The sequence below is a fragment of the Heteronotia binoei genome, chromosome 17 (genome assembly GCF_032191835.1).
Source record: "Heteronotia binoei isolate CCM8104 ecotype False Entrance Well chromosome 17, APGP_CSIRO_Hbin_v1, whole genome shotgun sequence".
In the NCBI taxonomy this organism is placed as follows: Eukaryota; Metazoa; Chordata; class Lepidosauria; order Squamata; family Gekkonidae; genus Heteronotia; species Heteronotia binoei.
Genome location: NC_083239.1, coordinates 22,394,295 through 22,413,757, shown reverse-complemented (window position 1 = coordinate 22,413,757; position 19,463 = coordinate 22,394,295). Strand labels below are relative to the sequence as shown.

The 19,463-nt window shown below is 45.5% G+C and overlaps 1 protein-coding gene across 2 annotated transcripts; it reads left to right on the top strand.

The window, feature by feature from the left end:
• The first annotated feature begins 301 nt into the window (after window positions 1-301).
• OSCP1 (organic solute carrier partner 1) lies at window positions 302-18,888 on the top strand. Of its 2 annotated transcripts, XM_060258245.1 has the most exons (11): window positions 445-646; window positions 6,618-6,647; window positions 9,867-10,021; window positions 10,956-11,123; window positions 12,000-12,080; window positions 12,195-12,298; window positions 12,977-13,105; window positions 13,196-13,265; window positions 14,071-14,210; window positions 15,102-15,165; window positions 18,249-18,888. In XM_060258245.1, the coding sequence occupies exons 1-11, from the start codon at window positions 535-537 to the stop codon at window positions 18,363-18,365; spliced, it is 1,170 nt and encodes a 389-aa protein (XP_060114228.1). In that variant the 5' UTR covers window positions 445-534; the 3' UTR covers window positions 18,366-18,888. The 2 variants fall into 2 exon arrangements, with proteins under 2 accessions (XP_060114229.1, XP_060114228.1); XM_060258246.1 differs by lacking the exon at window positions 6,618-6,647 and having other exon boundaries at window positions 302-646.
• The last annotated feature ends 575 nt before the right edge of the window (window positions 18,889-19,463 follow it).

Here is a 19,463-nt window from a genome sequence, read left to right as displayed (position 1 = left end):
AAGCCTTTCCTGGGGCTGAACCACGACTTTACGTTTTGCGTGCAGAACCAGCCTTGATGATCAGTTCACTTCGGAAGGGTTGCCATCTTCGACCTGGAAAATTCCTGGAGAGTTTCTGGTGCGGCAATTTGCAGGGCAGCTGCTTTTTTCTCCAGGGGAAATGGATTTGTCTGGAAATCAGTCGTAACTCAATGAGAACTCCTGGTCCCATCTGGAGATTGGCAACCTAGAAGAGGAGCCTGAGGAGAAGCGGAGCCTTCAAGCAAGAGCCCGTGAAATGCCCCCAACGCGCCTGCGCACCGAACGCACACACATATACACCTCGGCGCTGCTGCTCCGCCAGAGAGGGTGGGGCGGGCGCAGCCGCAGAGGGTGCCAAGTCCCGTCACCAAGACGCCCTGCGATTGGCTCATTTCCCTCTCCCCGTCTCTGGTCTCCTAGCAACTGGGCTGGCGTCGCCAAAGCCGCTAGCGGAACAATCCCGGTGGGGTGTTTTTTCCTGCCAGGCCGGGGCCTGGGCCGAAGTCGGGCATCATGTCGACACGGACGCTGCCGTTGCTCTTCCTTAATCTAGGCGGGGAGATGCTCTACATTCTGGACCAGCGGCTGCGCGCGCAGAGCATCCCGGGAGAAAAGGCGCGCAAAGGTCAGCCGGACTGCCTCACACAAGGCCCCGCCCCTTTGGAGAGCGGCTGAAATGGGGGGAGGGGAAAGAGGAGCGCTGGGCAGGCCCCTTGCTTGGCTGACGCGTGTCGGAGCGAGGTGGTGGGATAGATGAGAAGAGGGGAGGTCTTGGCCAGGGCTTTTCTTCTGGCAGGAACTCCTTTGCATATTAGGCCACACCCCTGATGTAGCTAATCCCCCAAGACCGAACTTGCTTAAAGTAAGAGCTACATAGAATAAATGTCAGACGTTTGAGAGTCACAAGACAGGAAGGAAGGAAGCTTGGGGAGGCACAGTGGGAGGGCTTCTAGTGTCCTGGCCCCACTGGTGGCATCTAGTTTTGTTTTGTTTTTTTTGTCACTGTGTGACACAGAGTGTTGGACTGGATGGGTCATTGGCCTGATCCAACATGGCTTCTCTTATGTGAAGGAACGAAGAAAACAGATGAATAGATGTGGGGGGGAGAGAGGGAGAGGTGGAAAGAAAGGAACTTAAATGCATTCTTCAAGCCACTGGCTGTCTTGGCTTGAAGAAGTGATTTAAAGAAAGAAATGCCTTTTGCAAGCTAGCCAATGGGGCTGTGGGGGCTCCAAGAGCCATACAAGATGTGTGAAAGCGCCACATGTGGCTTCTGAGCTACAGTTTGGCCACCCCTGCTCCAAGAGCTTACAGAGCTCTTACAGGACCTACTGTAAGCTCCAGGAGGATTGGCTACATCAGGGGTGTGCGGCCTAATATGCAAAGGAGTTCCTGCTACAAAAAAAGCCCTGGTCTTGGCAACAGAAAACCAACATGATATTGGATTTATATCCCGCCCTCCACTCCGAAGAGTCTCAGAGCGGCTCACAATCTCCTTTATCTCCCTGTGAGGGCTCTCACAGCAGCTGCCCTTTCAAGGACAACCTCTGCCAGAGCTATGGCTGACCCAAGGCCATGCTAGCAGGTGCAAGTGGAGGAGTGGGGAATCAAACCCGGTTGTCCCAGATAAGAGTCCGCACACTTAACCACTATACCAAACTGGCTCTCCAACACCAGTAGAGTCCATCTCCTGGGCTAGTTTTCTACTGGGGGGGGGGGGGGGTAGCATTCAGAACTGGGGTCTAGAGTGACGTAGTTTGTTGACCCTCTTTGATGCTCTGCTGCCTCCTCTTTCTGTGGCATGTGTGGGCTAGGTGGCAAACTAGCACTCCGAACCTTGTGGGAAGCTGCTTAATTCTGAAGGCACATGTAGTTAAGTGAAATGGTCGCATCCTGAAGTGGTGGGATGGACTGGACCCCTTCAGAGTGCAGGGGAGGGAACCACCTGCTTCATGTTCTCCCATAGAAGAAGTCTGCCAAAATTTGAAAAGGCGTCTCATAGAAAGATTCTATAAATGATGTTCTAGCTTTCTGCTTAAAGCATAGTGCAAGGGATCAGCAGTTCCCTTCGTTTAGTAAAACACTAATCTAGAACCATTTTGAAAGTTAAAATCTCTCCTTTGCAGTGACACCAGCCTTTCTTTACTCTCATCAGTTTGCCCTTGAATATTACTGTTTGTTGAGGAAGGGGTGGGGGGAAGACAGTGTTTATGGCACATGCCTTGCCTTTTTATTGTGGCAGAAGTTTTTTGTGCATTTTATTTTATTTTATGTATTTTTATTTGATTCAATTTATATCCCACCCTACCCCACCGAAGCGGGCTCAGGGCAGCTCACAGCATAAAAATTCTAACAATAAAATTCAGAATTAAAATACAATAGTAATTACATAGTTAAAACATTAATATCGATACATCAGTCCATATCGGTGTGCTATCTATAAACTTCCTTCAGTATTTCGGTGCCAGTCAGTTATAAGCCAACTGGAAGAGGACTGTCTTACAGGCCCTGCGGAACTGTCCAATATCCCGCAGGGCCATGACCTCTTCCGGTAACTGGTTCCACCAGCAAGGGGCTGTAATTGAGAAGGCCCTGTCCCTGGTTGACTTCAACCAGGCCTCCCTTGGCCCGGGAATTACAAGCAGATTTCGAGAGCCAGATCACAGTACTCTCTGGGGGACATATGGGAAGAGACGGTCCCTAAGGTAGGCAGGTCCTAGGCCATATAGGGCTTTAAAGGTAATAACCAGCACCTTGTACCGGACTCGGTATATTATTGGCAGCCAGTGTAGTCCCCGGAGGCCCGGCTGAATGTGCTCCCATCTAGGGAGCCCTAATAACAGCCGAGCGGCGGCGTTCTGCACTAGCTGCAACTTCCGGGTTCAGCACAGGGGCAGCCCCATGTAGAGGGCATTGCAGTAATCCAACCTTGAGGTGACCGTTGCATGGATCACTGTTGCCAGATCGTCCTGCTCCAGGAAGGGAGCCAACTGCCTCGCCCGCCTAAGATGAAAAAATGCGGACTTGGCAGTGGCTGCTACCTGGGCCTCCATAGTTAAGGCTCAAGTAGTACCCCCAAGCTCTTGACCCTGTGCGCCACCATCAGTGGCACACCGTCAAGAGCTGGAAGGGGAATTTCCCCTCCCAGACCACGGCGACCCAAGCAAAGAACCTCTATCTTCGCTGGATTTAGTTTCAACCTACTCAGCCTGAGCCATCTAGCCACGGCTTGTAATGCCTGGTCCAGGTTTTCTGGGACACAGTCAGGCCGGCCGTCCATGAGTAGATAGAGCTGGGTGTCATCAGCATATATTGACAGTTTATATTGACAACTGACTGTGATTCCACTTCTTGCATCTGGCAGAGTGGCTCTAACAATTCAGACATCCAGATGCTACAAAGGTTTGCTTTTGATTTAAGTTCCAGACTAGCCAGAGACCCAGATTCTCCTTTGATCCATTGTTTTTTGAGGTCAGCATGTCGTTTAACACTTGTTTGCTAGAAGTTTTAATTTCTGAACCAGCCAAAGGAGATGAATCTATGGCTGAAATGTGAACTTTTCAGAGTAGCACAAAAAACCAATTCTAGCTAGAGTGAACCCTTGCCACCAAAATAACATCTAAATATCCTTGCATGGGACTTGGCATTCTAAATAAATCTGAAATTGTTTTCATCCTCTGTTTCCAAACTCAGAGTTCATAGCATAAACTGGAATCCTGGCTTCATTTGTGATAACTTGTCCTTCCAAGAGGTGCTCCACTCCTTAACCAGTGCTGAATGTCTGTATATTCCACTGAACAGCATTAAATCATCAAGAGTGTGTGTCCCATGTACACATCCTGCACCAACCATGCTGGGCACCTTGAAAATATGCTGCAGTCCCAACATCAGGGATAGAGGAGCCATAATTGTGATCTCACCTAAAGATCTGAGAAAGGCAGGTGGAATGAGGCAAGTGTGACGCAGATCAGGCAATGCTTGAAAGTACTGGCATAAGAGAAAGTGGGTTATGGACCAGAAGTATTCAGTGCCTCAAATTGAGGGGTGGTGTGTGGTCTTCAATGATATAACTCCTATATCGGAGATGGGCAGATGGCACAGTCAAGGCAGAACGTTCATATCACTTGACTCCTGGTGCAATTCTATGCAGAGTTTGAAATCCATTGGCTTAGACGAGAGTAACGGCATAGGACTGCACTCCAGTTGTGGCTCTTTCAACAGACAACTTCCTCACACCATCCACAAGTTGTGTCTATCATTGTAGTCCATTCAACTGTGCAGCAAGGGGCTGCTGCCAACACCCTAACTCTGAGGCAGAGCACCAGCATTTGGCAATAGTTTGTTTCCTTTGGGTATTCAAGTCACCTAAATGGGAATGATAATGTTGTTCTGGGGCACAGGTTCCTCCATTCCTGGCTTTCTGTGCATGCACAGACACAGATATTCTACAGGGTATACTAATTGTGTCTTGATGTGCTTTCTGTGTGGAGTTTGCAAGCTTTTCTCTCTGTTGATGTGGGTAGAACACTTACCTGCTAATTAAGCACATTGACATATGCAGTTAGAGACTGTGGGTAACCTGTGTGTGCCAGGAGGCTCTTCTGTGTTTACTATGGGTGTGTGGTCAAGGCAGTAAGAATGTTGTCCTTAATTGGCAGAAGTCTCACAGGTATTGGGACTCTCAGACCAACAATTATTTTCACCACTTAGACTTAGAGAATCCCTCCTCACACAAAGGTTTGCACTGTCTCCATTCCTAAAACCAAAACACTGACATAGCATCCTATGTCAGTAGTTCCAGTTTGTCACTGTATTACTGAGATCCTCCATACTTTATTTGCTGGCATTTCAGACTACTCCAAAAGCAGCTTTGACTAGTAAGATTAGCCGGTGTTGTGTAGCAGCTAGAATGTTGGACTAGGATCTGAGAGACCCAGGTTCAAATCCCAGAAGCTTGCTGGGTGACCTTGGGCCAATCACATTCTCTCAGCTGAATTTACCTCACAGGTGTTGAGGATAAAATAGAGGAGAGGAGAATGATTTAAGCTGTGTTGGAGAGACAGACAGGATATAAATTAAGTAAGTAAATAAATAATCTAATTTCTTAAACACACAAAGCCAAGATGTTTTACTAGAATCAATTCTAATATTTTTCATTGGGTCTGTCTTCTGCCAAGCATCATAAAGATCCTGAATTCATGGGTGTCTACTGTTACATACATTTTGAACAGAAAACTTTATACAAGAATGAAGAGATGCTATTGTATGGGGAATTTAAATCCCACTTGTTTACTGAATCCATAAAGTTCTGCTCCATTTTTAATTGATGAGCTATGTTACTTTGTATGGTCTTGAGTTTTGTATCTGGCAATAGTTTGTGGACCAGCACATCTGAAAGCATTTCCATGTTAATAGTACAGGGAATACTGCAGTGGGGAATATGCCTGGGTGGAGATTTGAATACTGGAAACATTTCATCCTAAGAGAAGACAAAGCCATAGGGAGAAAACTCCTGGTCTCATGTTAGGAGTCACACAAAGGGTTGCAATCCCAGGTGCTATAGAAGAAACATTTCTTTATTTCTTGGACAAAAATTATGCTGGGTTAGCTTTGAAGGGTACTGTTCCTGATTTCTCCAAAACAAGCATTTGACATGCAAATGTAAAAGGAAGGGGGTGAGGGGGGGTCAAAACAAGGTTGACATTTGGAAGAATGCAAGTCAACTTGGTGCATACAGACAGGGTTCAAAAAAGATTTCCACTCTCCAAGCACCAGCATCAGATACTGAGCTGCTGATTCTAATGTGGGAATGTTGAAAATTCTATGCTACTGTGATGGAGTTGATGAAATTTGGTTTGGAAAAGGCCTGAATTCAACTCCTCATAGAGTTTACTGAATGTGTTACTCTCTGTCAGCCTAAGTTATCCTGGAGGGGTGTTGTAAGGATAAAGGCTAATTTCATGTGAGTTGCTTCACAGATTCCTTGAATCTCATAAATGTTCCAGGTACCCCAACAGGTAGACCCCTCAGATTTTTCCAGCCCTAGACAAAGTAGAACATAATGATCTGGAAGAGATTCATTTGTTCAGAATAAGGTAATCCATCCAGCACAATAACTTACTAGCACAGATAGATTTAAAGATTCATGAAATAGGCATTTTTGTACAATAAATGCATTTTTCTGTCCTAAAACCTATGCACAGTCCACATCAGGATTGTGCACTTCTTGTGGAGATATTGCATTTAAACAATTTTGTTTCTTGGAAAATCAATTTCCCCCATGTTGTAGATATTCAGTGTGTAGGATGGAGTTACATAAGTGTCAGAGGCCTTTGTTTAGTAATGCCCGAAACACTACTGGTGACAAATACTCATGCCATGCAGTGTGGCTTTTAAAATTTATATATATACATATATATTTAAAGCTTTTAATGCTCACTTTCCTCTGTTATATAATTCCAGCACAGCAGCACCCTGAGCTCTGATGTCCCTTGCTTGGATTCTTTTTGATTTATTTTTTTCCCCTTTCAGCCTGCTTGTCAGTGTTGTTCTTACTACTTGACCCATCGTTCTTTTCTGTTTTATGCTTCATGTAGATGAATGGACTGATGTGGACAGGAGACGAGGTACTGTAATGTTTTCAGTTGCATGCAGTAGAACCACGTGCCCACACATACACACTCCGTCCCCTGCTGCTTCACTGCTGTAGTGGTAGCAATTGACCGACCAGCAGTTCTTCGACTGAGGCTTTTCTGCATTTAAAAACTGGCAGAAATGACCCTGACGGTGAACTGAGGAACAAAGAGATCTCAAGAATGCTCCTCAAGTAAGCTTCTTTGGGAACTCACCTGAATGGGTTTTACCCAGCCAACTGTTGAACATCGTCATTGGCAAACTTTGTCAAACCAATGCAAGCACAAGCATGCAGCTGCATGAGTACCATGAGCATTGTTCATGAGCGAAATGCAGGCAGAGAGCATGCATGCTGTCTCTGTGTGTCACGCTTTCCCAGCTCTCTCACCCTTTCCTCCCCTGCTGTGTAATTGCAGCTCCCCCGGCTCTTGTAGGCAGCTGTCTTGTACTAGTTCCAGTCTACTGTTTTTTAACTAAGCCCAGAGTGTGTCACTGTTCTCCTCTGGCATCTTCAGATATCCTGTGTTTATATTCTTGAACCATTGCTGCGTCTCATTTTGTAGGCTTGGAATGAATTAAGGAGAGGAAGCCATCAGGTTTTACCAAGTTCATCGTGGGACAGATTTGGTCCAAGTGCTGCCATGTCTCTGTTTTTTATTGCTTCAAGTTGCACCTTAGTTTTGGAAGTAAATGGATGGGGAATCCTGCATTGCTTGTGTGCTATGGGGAGATATGAACTGGAAGGATGGCTTTGGCATGACTAGTTGTGAGGCAGTATAAAATGATGCCACTGTCTAGCTTTCATGGTTGGCTGCTTACAGAGCCCCAGTAATTTGGAAATCAAACATGCCACCCACACAGAGATCCACTGTAAATAATGGAACAGGTCAGTATTTCCTATCTCATGTAGACAGTCCCAAAGTTTAATCACTTACTGGTACTAAAGATCCTGAGAGATGAGAGAGCAGCTGAGTAGGCTGTCTCACCCACTTGGTTTTTTGTGTGGCTTACATTTTGGCAGAGTGGCACATTTATCTAATGCATCATGTGGACATGAAAAAACAATGCAAGAAGAGGTGACTCTTGTGACTGCTCCCTCTTGAGCATGTTTCTTAACTTGCAAGAGGAACTTTTCTGGTTGGGGCTAACAGAGAAACGAATCAGGCATGAGGTTGCTCATTCCAAAAGTCCTAAATGGGAATATGGAAGAACCATTAAATTTTACTATAGGTGGCTCTTTCCTTGGGCTGCAAATGATTAGTGTCTTATAAACTCTCTTTGGAAGCATAGAGTCAGAAAGATTTTTTACTGCAGCTTTGCTCGGATTGTTAGAGACATGACCAAAAAGGAATTGCAAAATAAAGGTTCTATTCATACATCCCCAGGGTTTGTGCATAGCAACCATTGTTGAATACTAGCTGGAACATCTGCTGTTCATGCAAGGGAAAACAGAAAACAGCAGCCAGAAAATACTTGATAAGTGGCACTACTGTGTAGAGAGCCTGGGGGGAAAAATCACTAGACCATCTTCGCTAAGACAGGAGAGGAAGAACCATATTAACCAGTGCTGATAATCTCCTGAGTTATCAGACTTTCCCTCATGAATCTGGTTTTATTGGAGACCAAACCCCCGTACAACGTATTACATCCCTCTGCCCCAGAAAGTTGCAGGTAATCTCAATTTGGCTACGAAAATTCCAGGCTCATAAAATCTGATGCTGGTGACTGGAGAATTGTTGACACTTTCCCATCGAGACACAGGGACATCCTATCAGCTTGATTCTTGAGAGTTTTGATTTTGACAGCTGAGAATATGAAATATTTTACCTGCTCTGTATTTAATCCTCAGGTCATGCATTAGTGTAGTTTTTGTCCTATGTCCCACCAGTTTTCATGATTATCTACATGTGCCCAAACAACAGCAGCAGGAGGGAGATCTGCTCTGATGAATGGGAGCATCCTCTGAAGACCAGCAGTTCTTACTTACCATTAGAGGAAAATATTTAATGTAATAGTTAAATAGCAAGATTCACATCCAGGAATACCTTAAATTTTAAGGCTTGAAAGACCAACAAGATTTCCAGGGTATATGCTGTCCAGAGTCAGAGCTCCCAATATCAGATGAAGGGAGCTTCTGCTATTGAAAAGCTCATGCCTTGGACATCTTGTTAGTTTTTTAAGGTGCTACAGGACTCAAATCTTGCTCTTGTACTGTAAATCAAAATAGATTCCCACCTAAAACTAGTAATTAAAAAGCACTGGTGTTGTGCTACCACTGCTATTGTAGGAATATAGATGTTGGATGCTGCAGGGGCAATGACGTTAATATGTACTGGGCTGAGCTGAAAGCCTCTTTAGGGATGTATTCATATTTAATAAAGAAGAAGCCACCAGTATTCATCTTTTGCTACTAGTGGCATTTGGTTGTGTTATCTCAGTCCAAACTGATTGCAAGTAGGGACCAGACACAATAATTGCCTTCATAATTCCCACAAGGTGCTGCAGATTCAGAAGGCTTTATGTCATGATTGTGAGAAATGGAGCTGGTGCAGGTTGCCAGTGTGAAAGAAAAAGCATCTGCCATTCTACAGAGTTTTTGGACTCAAATATGTTGCCCCCCCTTTTGTGGTGGGTCTGTTGGAGGAATAACGGTGAGAGCAGCCACCAGTGTTTCATACTCCAGAAAAGTAGATGTTTCCTGGTCCTGCATTGCTAATGAGGCTTATTAAACCCTTGGCAGCAAGATGCCCTGACCTGGATAACCCAGACAAGCCTGATCTCATCAGATCTTGGAAGCTAAGCAGGGTCAACTCTGGCAAGTACTTGAATGGGAGACCTCCTTGGAAACCAGAAGCCAGGAGGTGGGGGCAGGCTTCATTCAGCCACCTCCCTGAATATCCTCCAGGCCCCCAGTAGGGTCAGTCACCAGAGGTCACCATGACTTCCAGGTGCACACACGCATGCATGCTTATATAAATACAAAAATAAAAAAGCCTTGGCAGCAAGGGTTGGGGATGCCTTCTTGAAGGGTATTTGGAAACAAGAACAGCCATGTGCAGGGCCTTCTTTTTCGAAGATGGTGCTTCAGAGATGCACTTGGAGCAGACTCTGCAGTCCTTCCTTCCCTCAGCAACAAACGTCCATTTTGTCCTGCAGAATTAAAAATGGAGCCAAAAGCATCCCTGACAGATTGGGCTCTTTTGTCTTTACAGTTATGAATGACATCATTACAACCATGTTCAATAAAAAGTTTATGGAGGAGCTGTTTAAGCCACAGGAACTGTATTCCAAGAAGGCCCTAAGAACTGTGTATGACCGGCTAGCGCATGCGTCCATCATGAGGCTGAACCAAGCCAGCATGGATAAGGTAAGGCAGAACCTTCCCTTTTCCCTTAGCATTAAGGGGAATGCAGTGCACTCCTTCTTTACAAAAAAATATTGAACTAGAGGCAAGTTACACAACTCTGCATGTTGGCTGAGTGTGGATGTGCAGTCATAATGGGAATATGATCAAAGCCCATACTCTTTATTGCAGAGGATTTACTGCACCATCATGGTCCAGCAACTTCAGAAAGATCTGACAAAATGGCTGAAACAGTGGGACTTGCATGTGTGATAGTGGAGTCATATAACAGCTTTGGTGCACCATGCTAGGTGCACTTTTGTGGTCATGTTCATTGCTTATTGGATCCTTGCAGATGTCCTCTTTCCATTTAACTCTTATCACCTAGCAGTTCCAGAAACCAGTTTTCCCTGGGGAAAAACCTGCTGGCTAATTAAACCCATGAAATCCAAATGGTCGGCAGGCTGACTGCAATCAAGTGTGGGTCTGTTTTATGAATCATTCAGCCACGGGACAGCAGGAGTGTGGTTTTATGCATGCGAGTTCTTCTGAGGATGGCTAGACATGCATGTGCATCAGCACAGTCACACATCAGGATTGCTTCATGAGTGTTTGGGGCCGTTATTTTTCCATGTCCTTGTTTGCCTCATTTTCTTACCGATATCTTTCTCTGGATGTGAATAACAGAATGTTTTTTGCATGAACTGATAAAAGTATTTCCTGTCTACAAAAATCCTCATTCAGGAATTTCTATCGGGGGGATAGTTAGAATTTCTGCTTATGATGCACTAAACCAATTATCAGTTCAATTCTAAGAAGAGTTACACCCCTTCTAAGTCCATTGGAGTTCAGAAGAGTGTAACTCTACTTAGAACTGCACTGCAGATATGGGAGCTTAGCTAACTGGCCTGGGTTCTGTGATCCAACTAGATTCTACTTGCATTTTTTTTTCCTGTAGCTCTACGATCTCATGACCATGGCCTTCAAGTACCAGGTTCTACTCTGTCCCCGGCCTAGAGACATTCTGCTTGTCACTTTCAATCACTTAGATGCCATCAAGGATTTTATCCAAGATTCACCTGGCATTCTGAATCAAGTTGATGAAACTTTTCGGCAGCTCATTGATGTAAGCGTACAGCATGCCTTCTGTGTTTTGTTCAACCATTGGTTACTTATAACTATAGAAGAGTTACAAGAAGGAAAAGCCAGTTCATGCAAACCTTTACCGATTCCCCTCTAGCCTTGTCCTGGACTCACGCTCCTCTTCTCCGTGGTGCTTCCATCCAGTTTCGCACAAGCTGCCACAGGGCTGCAACTCGCCCCGCCTCTTTCCCACAGCAAGCAGAAACCAGTTTTCAGAGGATCTTGCTTGCCATGGGAAAGAGGTGGGGTGAGTTGTAGCTCCACGGCAACTTGTGCAAAATCAGATGGAAGCACCACAGAGAAGAGTATGAGACCGAGACAAGGCTAGTGGGGAATCGGTCCTTTTGTTTGTGGCTTTTGGGTGGTCAGCTACCTTGACTAATTGCAGTTGTGTGTGATTACAGAAAAGGTGAGAGCTTCCCAAATAATAAAGGAAATAGATTTCCAAAATGGAATTATAAAGGAATCAAAGAGCAGGATATCAAATGAGGGTGGAATGACCAGTGATAAAAGAAAGTAACACTTGGGGATTTGATCAGCAGGCAGTAATAGATCAGCAACTTTAAGTTGTAACCCATTCAGAACTTAGGGCCATTCTGAAACAGAGCCCAGGTTTTGAGAAATAAGCACATTTTATTTGGATCCAGATTTCCATGTTGATGGTTAAACCTGGGAGACCCTGGTTTAGGATCCCAGAAGCAGTTAGTGATCTACTGGGTGGCCTTGGGAAGTTGTGAAATGTTTACCAGCAGTTGTAAAGATATATGAAATACTCAAAAATATGCCTTTATAAATATTAATAACACTAAAGCAGAAGCCTTGTGTGTTGCTCATGTCACAACCCAGTTCTCTTTCCCAGATGTACGGCTCACTCTCTGATGGCGAATTTCAGCTCATTAGGCAAACACTGCTCATCTTCTTTCAGGACATGCACATCAGGGTGGGTATTTCTGAAAAGCCATTCCAGTAAAACTGGGGAAAGGGGACTGCATGATGAGATGCAGAAGTGAAGCATACATAATTTGTAAATGGAGCCATTTCCCTGACAAAACAGGTCTCCATCTTCCTAAAAGATAAAGTGCAGAACTCCAATGGCCGCTTTGTACTCCCAACCTCGGGTCCAGTTCCTTGGGGAACAGAGATTCCAGGGCTCATCAGGTGATTTTTTAAAGCTGCTTTCTGTACATCACTGGAGGTAGGGCAGGTACAACCTTTCCCATCCTAGAGTGTCATGTTAAAAGGACTAAGACAAACTGCCATCCTAAGAAGGAGCAAGGGTGTCTCTGGAGGGGCTTTGGTTCAGTTGAAGAGCATCAGCTGGGCATGCAGAAGATTCTAGGTACAATCACTGGCATTGAACCATAAGGGTTGCCTGCTCCAGACTGGGAAATACCGGGAGATGGGGGGGGTGGAGCCTGGTGAGGGATTTCAATGGAGTATAATGCCATAGAATCCACCTTCCAAAGCAGCCATTTCCTCCAGGTGAACTAAACTCTGTCATCTGGAGATTAGTTGTAATCGCAAGAGATTTCCAGTCACCACCTGGCAACCCTAGGCACTAGGGGCTGTGAGAGACCTCCACTGGAGAGCCATTGCTAGAGCAGACAATACTGACCTTGATGGACCAATGGTCTGATTCAGTAGGGCACAGCTTCATGGTCTTCCCTAGACTGGCAAACGCATTATCCTCAGCTCATTGAATAATACACATGTTACTAAGCTCTCCAGTTGAGCTGCTCCTAACAGATCCTTTTGAAGACAAAGTCTAGAGCTCCACAAGCCTGTGCCATAAAAAAATTATAAAATGGTGATTCTATTTTGCTTTTATGTTTTCAGGATTTTCAACAGCAAAGGGGATGAAATTAAAAGAACTGAGTTTGTTCACGGTGGGAATTATCTCCTTCCTATCCGAGAAGGCTCATTCGACCTTTATGGAGACAGAGTCATTAAACTGGGAACAAACATGTAAGCAGTGGCTTGCAAAGTCACACCTCTGTACTGGGCTTTTGGCCCCTTTCCTCCTGTCTGCCTAATGCGCTTTCTGTTTGCCTCTAGGTATAGCATCAGCCGGCCTGTAGAGACACACATGTCAGGAACAGCTAAAAATACGGCATCCCGTATAAAGGTTGGTCTCTTGTATTTTACTTTCTCAAGCACTGCTGTGTTTAGAACCTGCCTGGAGTATTGCTTCATGCACAAACATTTCCACTGTGTGATCCTTTTGTGATAAAAGCAAGATGGAACAATATTAATCAGAACATTACTCAATGTGCTCGATTTGATTTTATTTTCCAAGCCCTCCCTCGTGATCCAGTTGTCTCAGTTGCCAGATGCAACTTCTGTAGTCCTGTGTGTGTGGTTTTTTTTTTGAGAGCTCTGAAGGACTTGGGAGAGAATCTGGGCAGGAAGGAAGTAGGAGAGAATAGCAGTGACCCTCCCACCCCCAGGCAGGAGAGGAGCATCTCTTTTCCCAAGAGATTTCCAGAGAGGAGAAAGGGGGAGTCCCAGGAACAAGAAGTTTGACTCTGTGCAATTGTCAACTAAGTCCTGAAATATCCCATGAAGTTATATTACATCCCACTCTCTGAGATGCAGCAGATAGCTTGATAGGAGTTTTGGCTGCCCAAGTTACCTTAGAAGTGATTTCATGATGCAGGTGTATATTGTTCCCTTGTAAAACTCCTTTCCCTCTGAAGGCCAGATGAGGTAAAGAATGCCTTCAAGTCACAACCGACTCATAGCAACGCTATGAAGTTCCACCTGATGGGGTTTTCAGGGCAAGAGATAAGCAGAGGTGATTTACCATTGCTTTCCTCTGCATAGCAGCCCGTCTAGGAGGCAGCGACCCTGATGGACAGAGACCTCCCAGTGCCACTTTGTATCTACTTATTTGCTTCTTTGTGTAACAACCCCATTGCTGTTCCATGCAGGAGAATGCCGCTCCCAATCCTCTGGCTAAAGAAGAGCTGAATTTTTTGGCCAAGCTAATGGGTGGCCTGGAGATAAAGAAGCCCCTGGGCACTGAGGCAGGCTTCCGGCTGAATCTTTTCACCACAGATGAAGAGGAAGAGTATGATCAGTCTCAGTTTTGGTGTGGTGTGGGTGTGGTGTGTGGTGTGGTGTGTGGTGTGGGTGTGGGGAGAAAAGTGGGGAGTGGTGTTTGTCACAAGCAGGGGACCAGGGAGAGCCTTCTACTGGCTGCCACCACTCTGGTAAGGGTCTGTCTGGGAGGGCCCAGAGCATGCACCCACCCCCTGTGTCTTCCTTCCTAACAAATACCTTCCATCCATGACAGAATAGATGTGAGGGCTCAGGCAGTGTAACAATAATATGTTTACTGTAAGTGGTCAAGAACAAGAAGTGGTTTTAATTATTGAAAGTGAAACACATAGTAAAGGTGGTATAAAGAAAATAAAAGCCCTGACACGATTAACTAGTTCCTTTCCTTCTGCTTCCAACTGACTCACCACTATTTAGATGAGGGAACTCTCATGACTTCAGCCTTCTCTCCAGCCCGGCTTTTCCAGAGAGAACCCTCCCTCTCTAGCTGGCCTTTTATTCTTTCCTTCCAGGTCCCACTCTTCTGTTTTTCACTGGACAAGTTTTCCCTCCAAAACTGCTGCCCATCCAATCAGAGGGACAGAAGGGATCCTGGGAAATGTGGGCCCTGTAGCTAGTTTAATACAGGCTTCCCTACAGCCTGCAAGCTTCACTAGGCCTAGGATCATGACACCCCTCTACTGGAGAAGGTCAGCACCTTCTTTAACTAGCACCAGGGTCGCAGAGGATGCTAACCAGATACATCAGTATGGATCAATGAGTAATGCACTAAGCATAGTAACATTTCAGTGAGAGAGGTATAATGAAAACCACTAAGGGCAGCTTCTCAGACAAATCATCTTTGTAGCATCCTGTTGGGCAGCAAAAGAAATTCATCTCAGTATCTCTTCTTTCCCTCAAGACATGCAGCACTGACACGCCCAGAGGAGCTTTCTTATCAAGTTGTCAGCATCCAAGCAGACCAGGTATGCCATCACTGCTCTCTAGCATCTAATTGGGGGGGGTGGGGTGGCTTTAGTTCAGTAACTGAATAAAGCATATGTTTGTGAGGGGTGCACTGCTATGGACATTTAAACAGAAAACAGCACTAGGTGTAAGTAATGCTATGCAAGCTTTTCAGTTTTACAGAACATGCAGGTGGATCTGTGTTTAGTGTGATCTGCTTGCATAAATGACTACATGAAGATGCGGCTTACATTGAATACCTTTGCATATTGGGGGGACCCTGCATTCTATGAATGCAAAAGAAGAGACTTGCTGAATCCAAACAAAAGTTCAGCACACCGTCGGCAGTAATAAGCAGGCAGGTGCTTCCAGGAAGCAGTGCATCCAAGAGATTGCCCTTCCCTGCGGTTTTCTCCTACGATCTCCGCATGTGGAAGTTCTCTTTTGCTATGGCCATTGTGGTGGAATTTGCCTGCTCTGGCCTGCAGGCCCTGTTCCCCGCTGCCTTCCTAGGTTTTTCTCAACACCTGGAGAGGTTTTTCTTTCTCCCTCAAGTAGCCCATCACCACTGACCTTTGTATGAAATTATTCACTAGGGGGGTCAGGACTCCCAGCTTCCCTTCCAAGATCTGTGTTTCCCACTGATCAGCACCTGGCCACCATGGGAACTGTTTACTGCCCTGTGCACCCCTGGAGGAATGCCCCCTTGCCAATTGCCTGCCTTCCTCCGACACTCCTTTTAAAAGAGCATGTCTGAGATGAAGGAGGTCCTTGTGGTACAGAGAACCACTACCAGCATCAAAGGTTAGAGAGTATTTATTAAAAAGAAAAAGTTTATGAGCATACCTTTAGCACAACACTAGATTGAGCAAGGAATACCAAAGATATGGTATGGGTAAAACTGCAAGCCCTCTCCCTCTGTCTATACATGCCCTATCATTTGTTAAAATAGGATAGGCTCTTTAGCTTAGGAAGTTCTAGCTCTCTACAGATTTTTCCATTTCCTTGAAGCTTGCTCCAGATTTTCAGGTGAGCACATGGTCAAAATGGCTTCCTTGTCAGTGGAGAGGTCTGCTTGCTCTCCTGGATGCAGCACCCAAAGAAAAAGAGACCTCATTCCTCCTGCAAATATTTATCATAGCTGTTTCACCTCCCACTGACCTGGTCATGCTAGGTCAAAAAGGGTTTTCCTGGAAACCTCCAGGAACCTCCTTCCTGAAGACTCTAATACTCTGTTCCTTGTAATCTGTTTCCTGCTTGGAGAAGAGAAAGAGCTTGACCCACCCATTAGCTCCTCCGCCATATCTATTAATATTTGTATGTAGCTAAGCTGAGGTACATCTGGGAAGCAATTGAAGTGACTCCCCGCACTACCTGCTCTCTGCCTGGGGGGGACTTAAAATGCAAAGTGGGTAATTTACTCATTTCTGACCTCGCAGGACAAAATGCATTTCTTCACAGCCATTAACTTATTTTAATGATACTGCTTGTATAGCCAATTCAGTTCTGAGCAGTGTCATACTGAGACTAAAAATAAAAGAAAAATTATTAATACACATACCTATAAAATATAGTATAAGGATTTAGTGATTTTTAATCTTAATCAACTGAGAAAAGAATTTGGCAACTGCTAATGTAATATTGAACTCACCCCTGCTAAAAGAAACCTCAAATTATCCAATTCACATTTAGAGTCCTGGATCCAGCTGTCTCTTGTCACATTAGGCAGGTTGCAGTCAAATAGTCAATGTTGAAAAGTGTCTATTTGGCCAGAACCGCATCAACATACACTCTCATGTTTGGTCTGCAACACAACAGAGTGGAGCTTCTTGAATCTGCAGTCATTAACAATAGGTAGTGTGGAGAAACGCCATCTTAGTCAATGTTGGTGCTTCATTGGGAGGGATCATTAAACTACTAAAGTAGGCTTTGGCCTAGCCTCCCTCCAACCCCTCCTCCCTTCCAGAGTTAAACCAGCGCCTCTAGGGGGAAAGCCTCCTAGAAGGGCAGGAAGTTCTTTTGTTCTTTTTTTTTAGTTAGGCAGGAAACAGGCAGTCCGCAGCTGGCGCTGAAGGAGAAAGGTTGGTAGCCTGGGCTCCTGCCTGTGGGGGTGGCCCCAAGGCAGTCATTCACAAGGTAGGGCCAGTTTACACCAGGGATGAGCAGATGCGTTTAAATCCACCTTTATTTGTCCTCTGGTTGCTATTCAGGTGCTGTGCTAAACTTTTACATGTAACTGGTTTTGTTTTTGTTTTTTTAATTTTCTTTCTCTTATTAAACATTTTTTTTCTGTTTTGAATGCTGGCAGTCAAACTCTGTACCACATAGATCCCGACCGCTTAGACCACGCTGCTGTATGAAGGGGGCCCCGGGGAGGGGGGAAGGCATGCAGTTGGATAAGGTGCCAATCCTCCAGGGGTTCCCCGAAGAAGGGCTGTGGTCTCTGTGATACCCAAGTACAGGGTGGCAGAGGACCTTGAGGCTTGGCCTCATAGCTGGAGAGGGGGATTGGGAGTCCTGTTCCTCTCAATCTGAACCCCTAGCCTGAGCAGGTGGTGGCAGCGAGCCCAAGTGGCCAGAGGAGAAATAGCTCCCTCCAGGAGTTGGCGACTCAATAGGGAGTTGACGGGACTGGGTCCGAAGGCAGAATCGGGCTCGTTCCGTCACAGGTAGACTTATTTCCATGGACTTCTCAGGTTTGCTTTATCAATTTAGCCAGTGTCCATCACTACATCTTGTGGTAGGGAGTTCCCAAGGCATTGTGTTCCTGGAACTTAGGAAAGCCACAGCTAAAGTTCCACTGACTCAAGTTGTGGTACCAGGCTTTAAAATCTTATTCAGATGCCCCCAGTAAGTGCAACTGGCCTTACAACAGTTTCATTGAGGAACAATCTGCAAAACCTGGAATTCCTCTGCCACATTGTGCAATTTCTAAAGTTATCTGAGGTGAAATTAATTTTTAAATTATGGTTTTCAAAGAACAGATGTAGAAAGAGTCCAGGCATCTGTGTCTTACAAGGTTGGGATAGGACTGGGTTGTTGAATTTTCAGCATGGTTCACGTTTAAGATGTTCTTTGTAATGATGTCACTCTTTTAAACAAGGACCAAGAGCGGAATGAGCAGCTGAGCCGCATCATGGAAGAGTTTGAGGTGGCAGAGCAGCCCAGGCAGAGCACCAGCAAGGGAGCTGACTTACTAGCCATGATGGATGAACTGTAAGCCCTCGCTTTGGGAAGGGGCACTGCCTGGGCAGAATGGCATCCCCAGACCCTCGCAGAGCCTGACCATCAGCCTCCTGTGGAAGAGAATGGTCATCAAGACAGTCCATTTGTGTTGGGCTACACAAGCTGTATGGCGCTGAAGCACATTGGACCCACCCTTTCTATCTGGGGAAATGGGGGAGGGTCACTTAGCAGCCTCCTTCCTGTGTTCTCATGGCCTAGCTTGTACCCTGTGAGGTTGGTTAGATGTCTGAGTGGTGGAAGTGGACATTCGTCGTGCCTTTAACTTATGTGTGTTTGTGACAGAGACACTGATTCCCCACCCTAGTGTCTTTCCTAATTAGAAATGCCAACTGTGCAGTGTTGCTGATTAGCTTGTGTCTCCTACCAAGAGCAGAAAGAGCAGTTCCTTCATTTTCAGTGTAGAAGCCAAACCTGACAAGGAGGTTGGACTGATGTAGCAGCCACATTCTCTTTCTGCTGCAGTAATAAAGACCAAGAACAACCAGCTTGTTCCAAAAGCGCCTTACTGATTGTATTGCTGATCCATTAAAACCTGCAGTCTCACATGTCGGCTTGTGGTCCACACCTAAAAATGTTATGCTCCTTCAGTAGTTGGGGAAAGTCCAACAGTGGGCTATGTGACATTTTTAGCATTTCTGCCTTTCTCGACACTTTGAGTGGAGTGGAGCTTGGGGAAGGCGGGATTCACAGAAAGGAGGGACCAGAGTATAATACCATAGAGTCCTCTTTCCAACGCAGCCATGTTTTGGGGGAACTAATTGGTGTGGTCTGGAGATCAAGTGTAATTATGGGAGATCTTCAGCCTGTCAAGCATACGGGTTCAATGACGAGTCGAAGTTGATACAAAGACTACGTTTATTGATAGACCGATACTTTGGCTCAAGCCATTGCTTGAGGAGAATGAAACCGATACATTGATACACAACTTGTAAGACACACTTCAAAGGGATTTCTATGGGAGGAGAAGCAGGGGAGCGTTCACACATAGAATATCAAAACTATATACATTCCCAGGGCGTTATCAGACATTCGGCCTTGCAATGCCCAGATGGCTCATCCTCCCGGAGGAGAA

What these genes read in the sequence shown, in the direction of transcription:
- OSCP1 (XM_060258245.1), top strand. Translation starts at nt 535, where the DNA reads ATGTCGACACGGACGCTGCCGTTGCTCTTCCTTAATCTAGGCGGGGAG. An exon ending in ATTAAACTGGGAACAAACAT is followed by an intron (nt 13,106 to 13,195) that starts GTAAGCAGTGGC and finishes GTTTGCCTCTAG; the next exon opens with GTATAGCATCAGCCGGCCTG. An exon ending in TCAGCATCCAAGCAGACCAG is followed by an intron (nt 15,166 to 18,248) that starts GTATGCCATCAC and finishes CTTTTAAACAAG; the next exon opens with GACCAAGAGCGGAATGAGCA.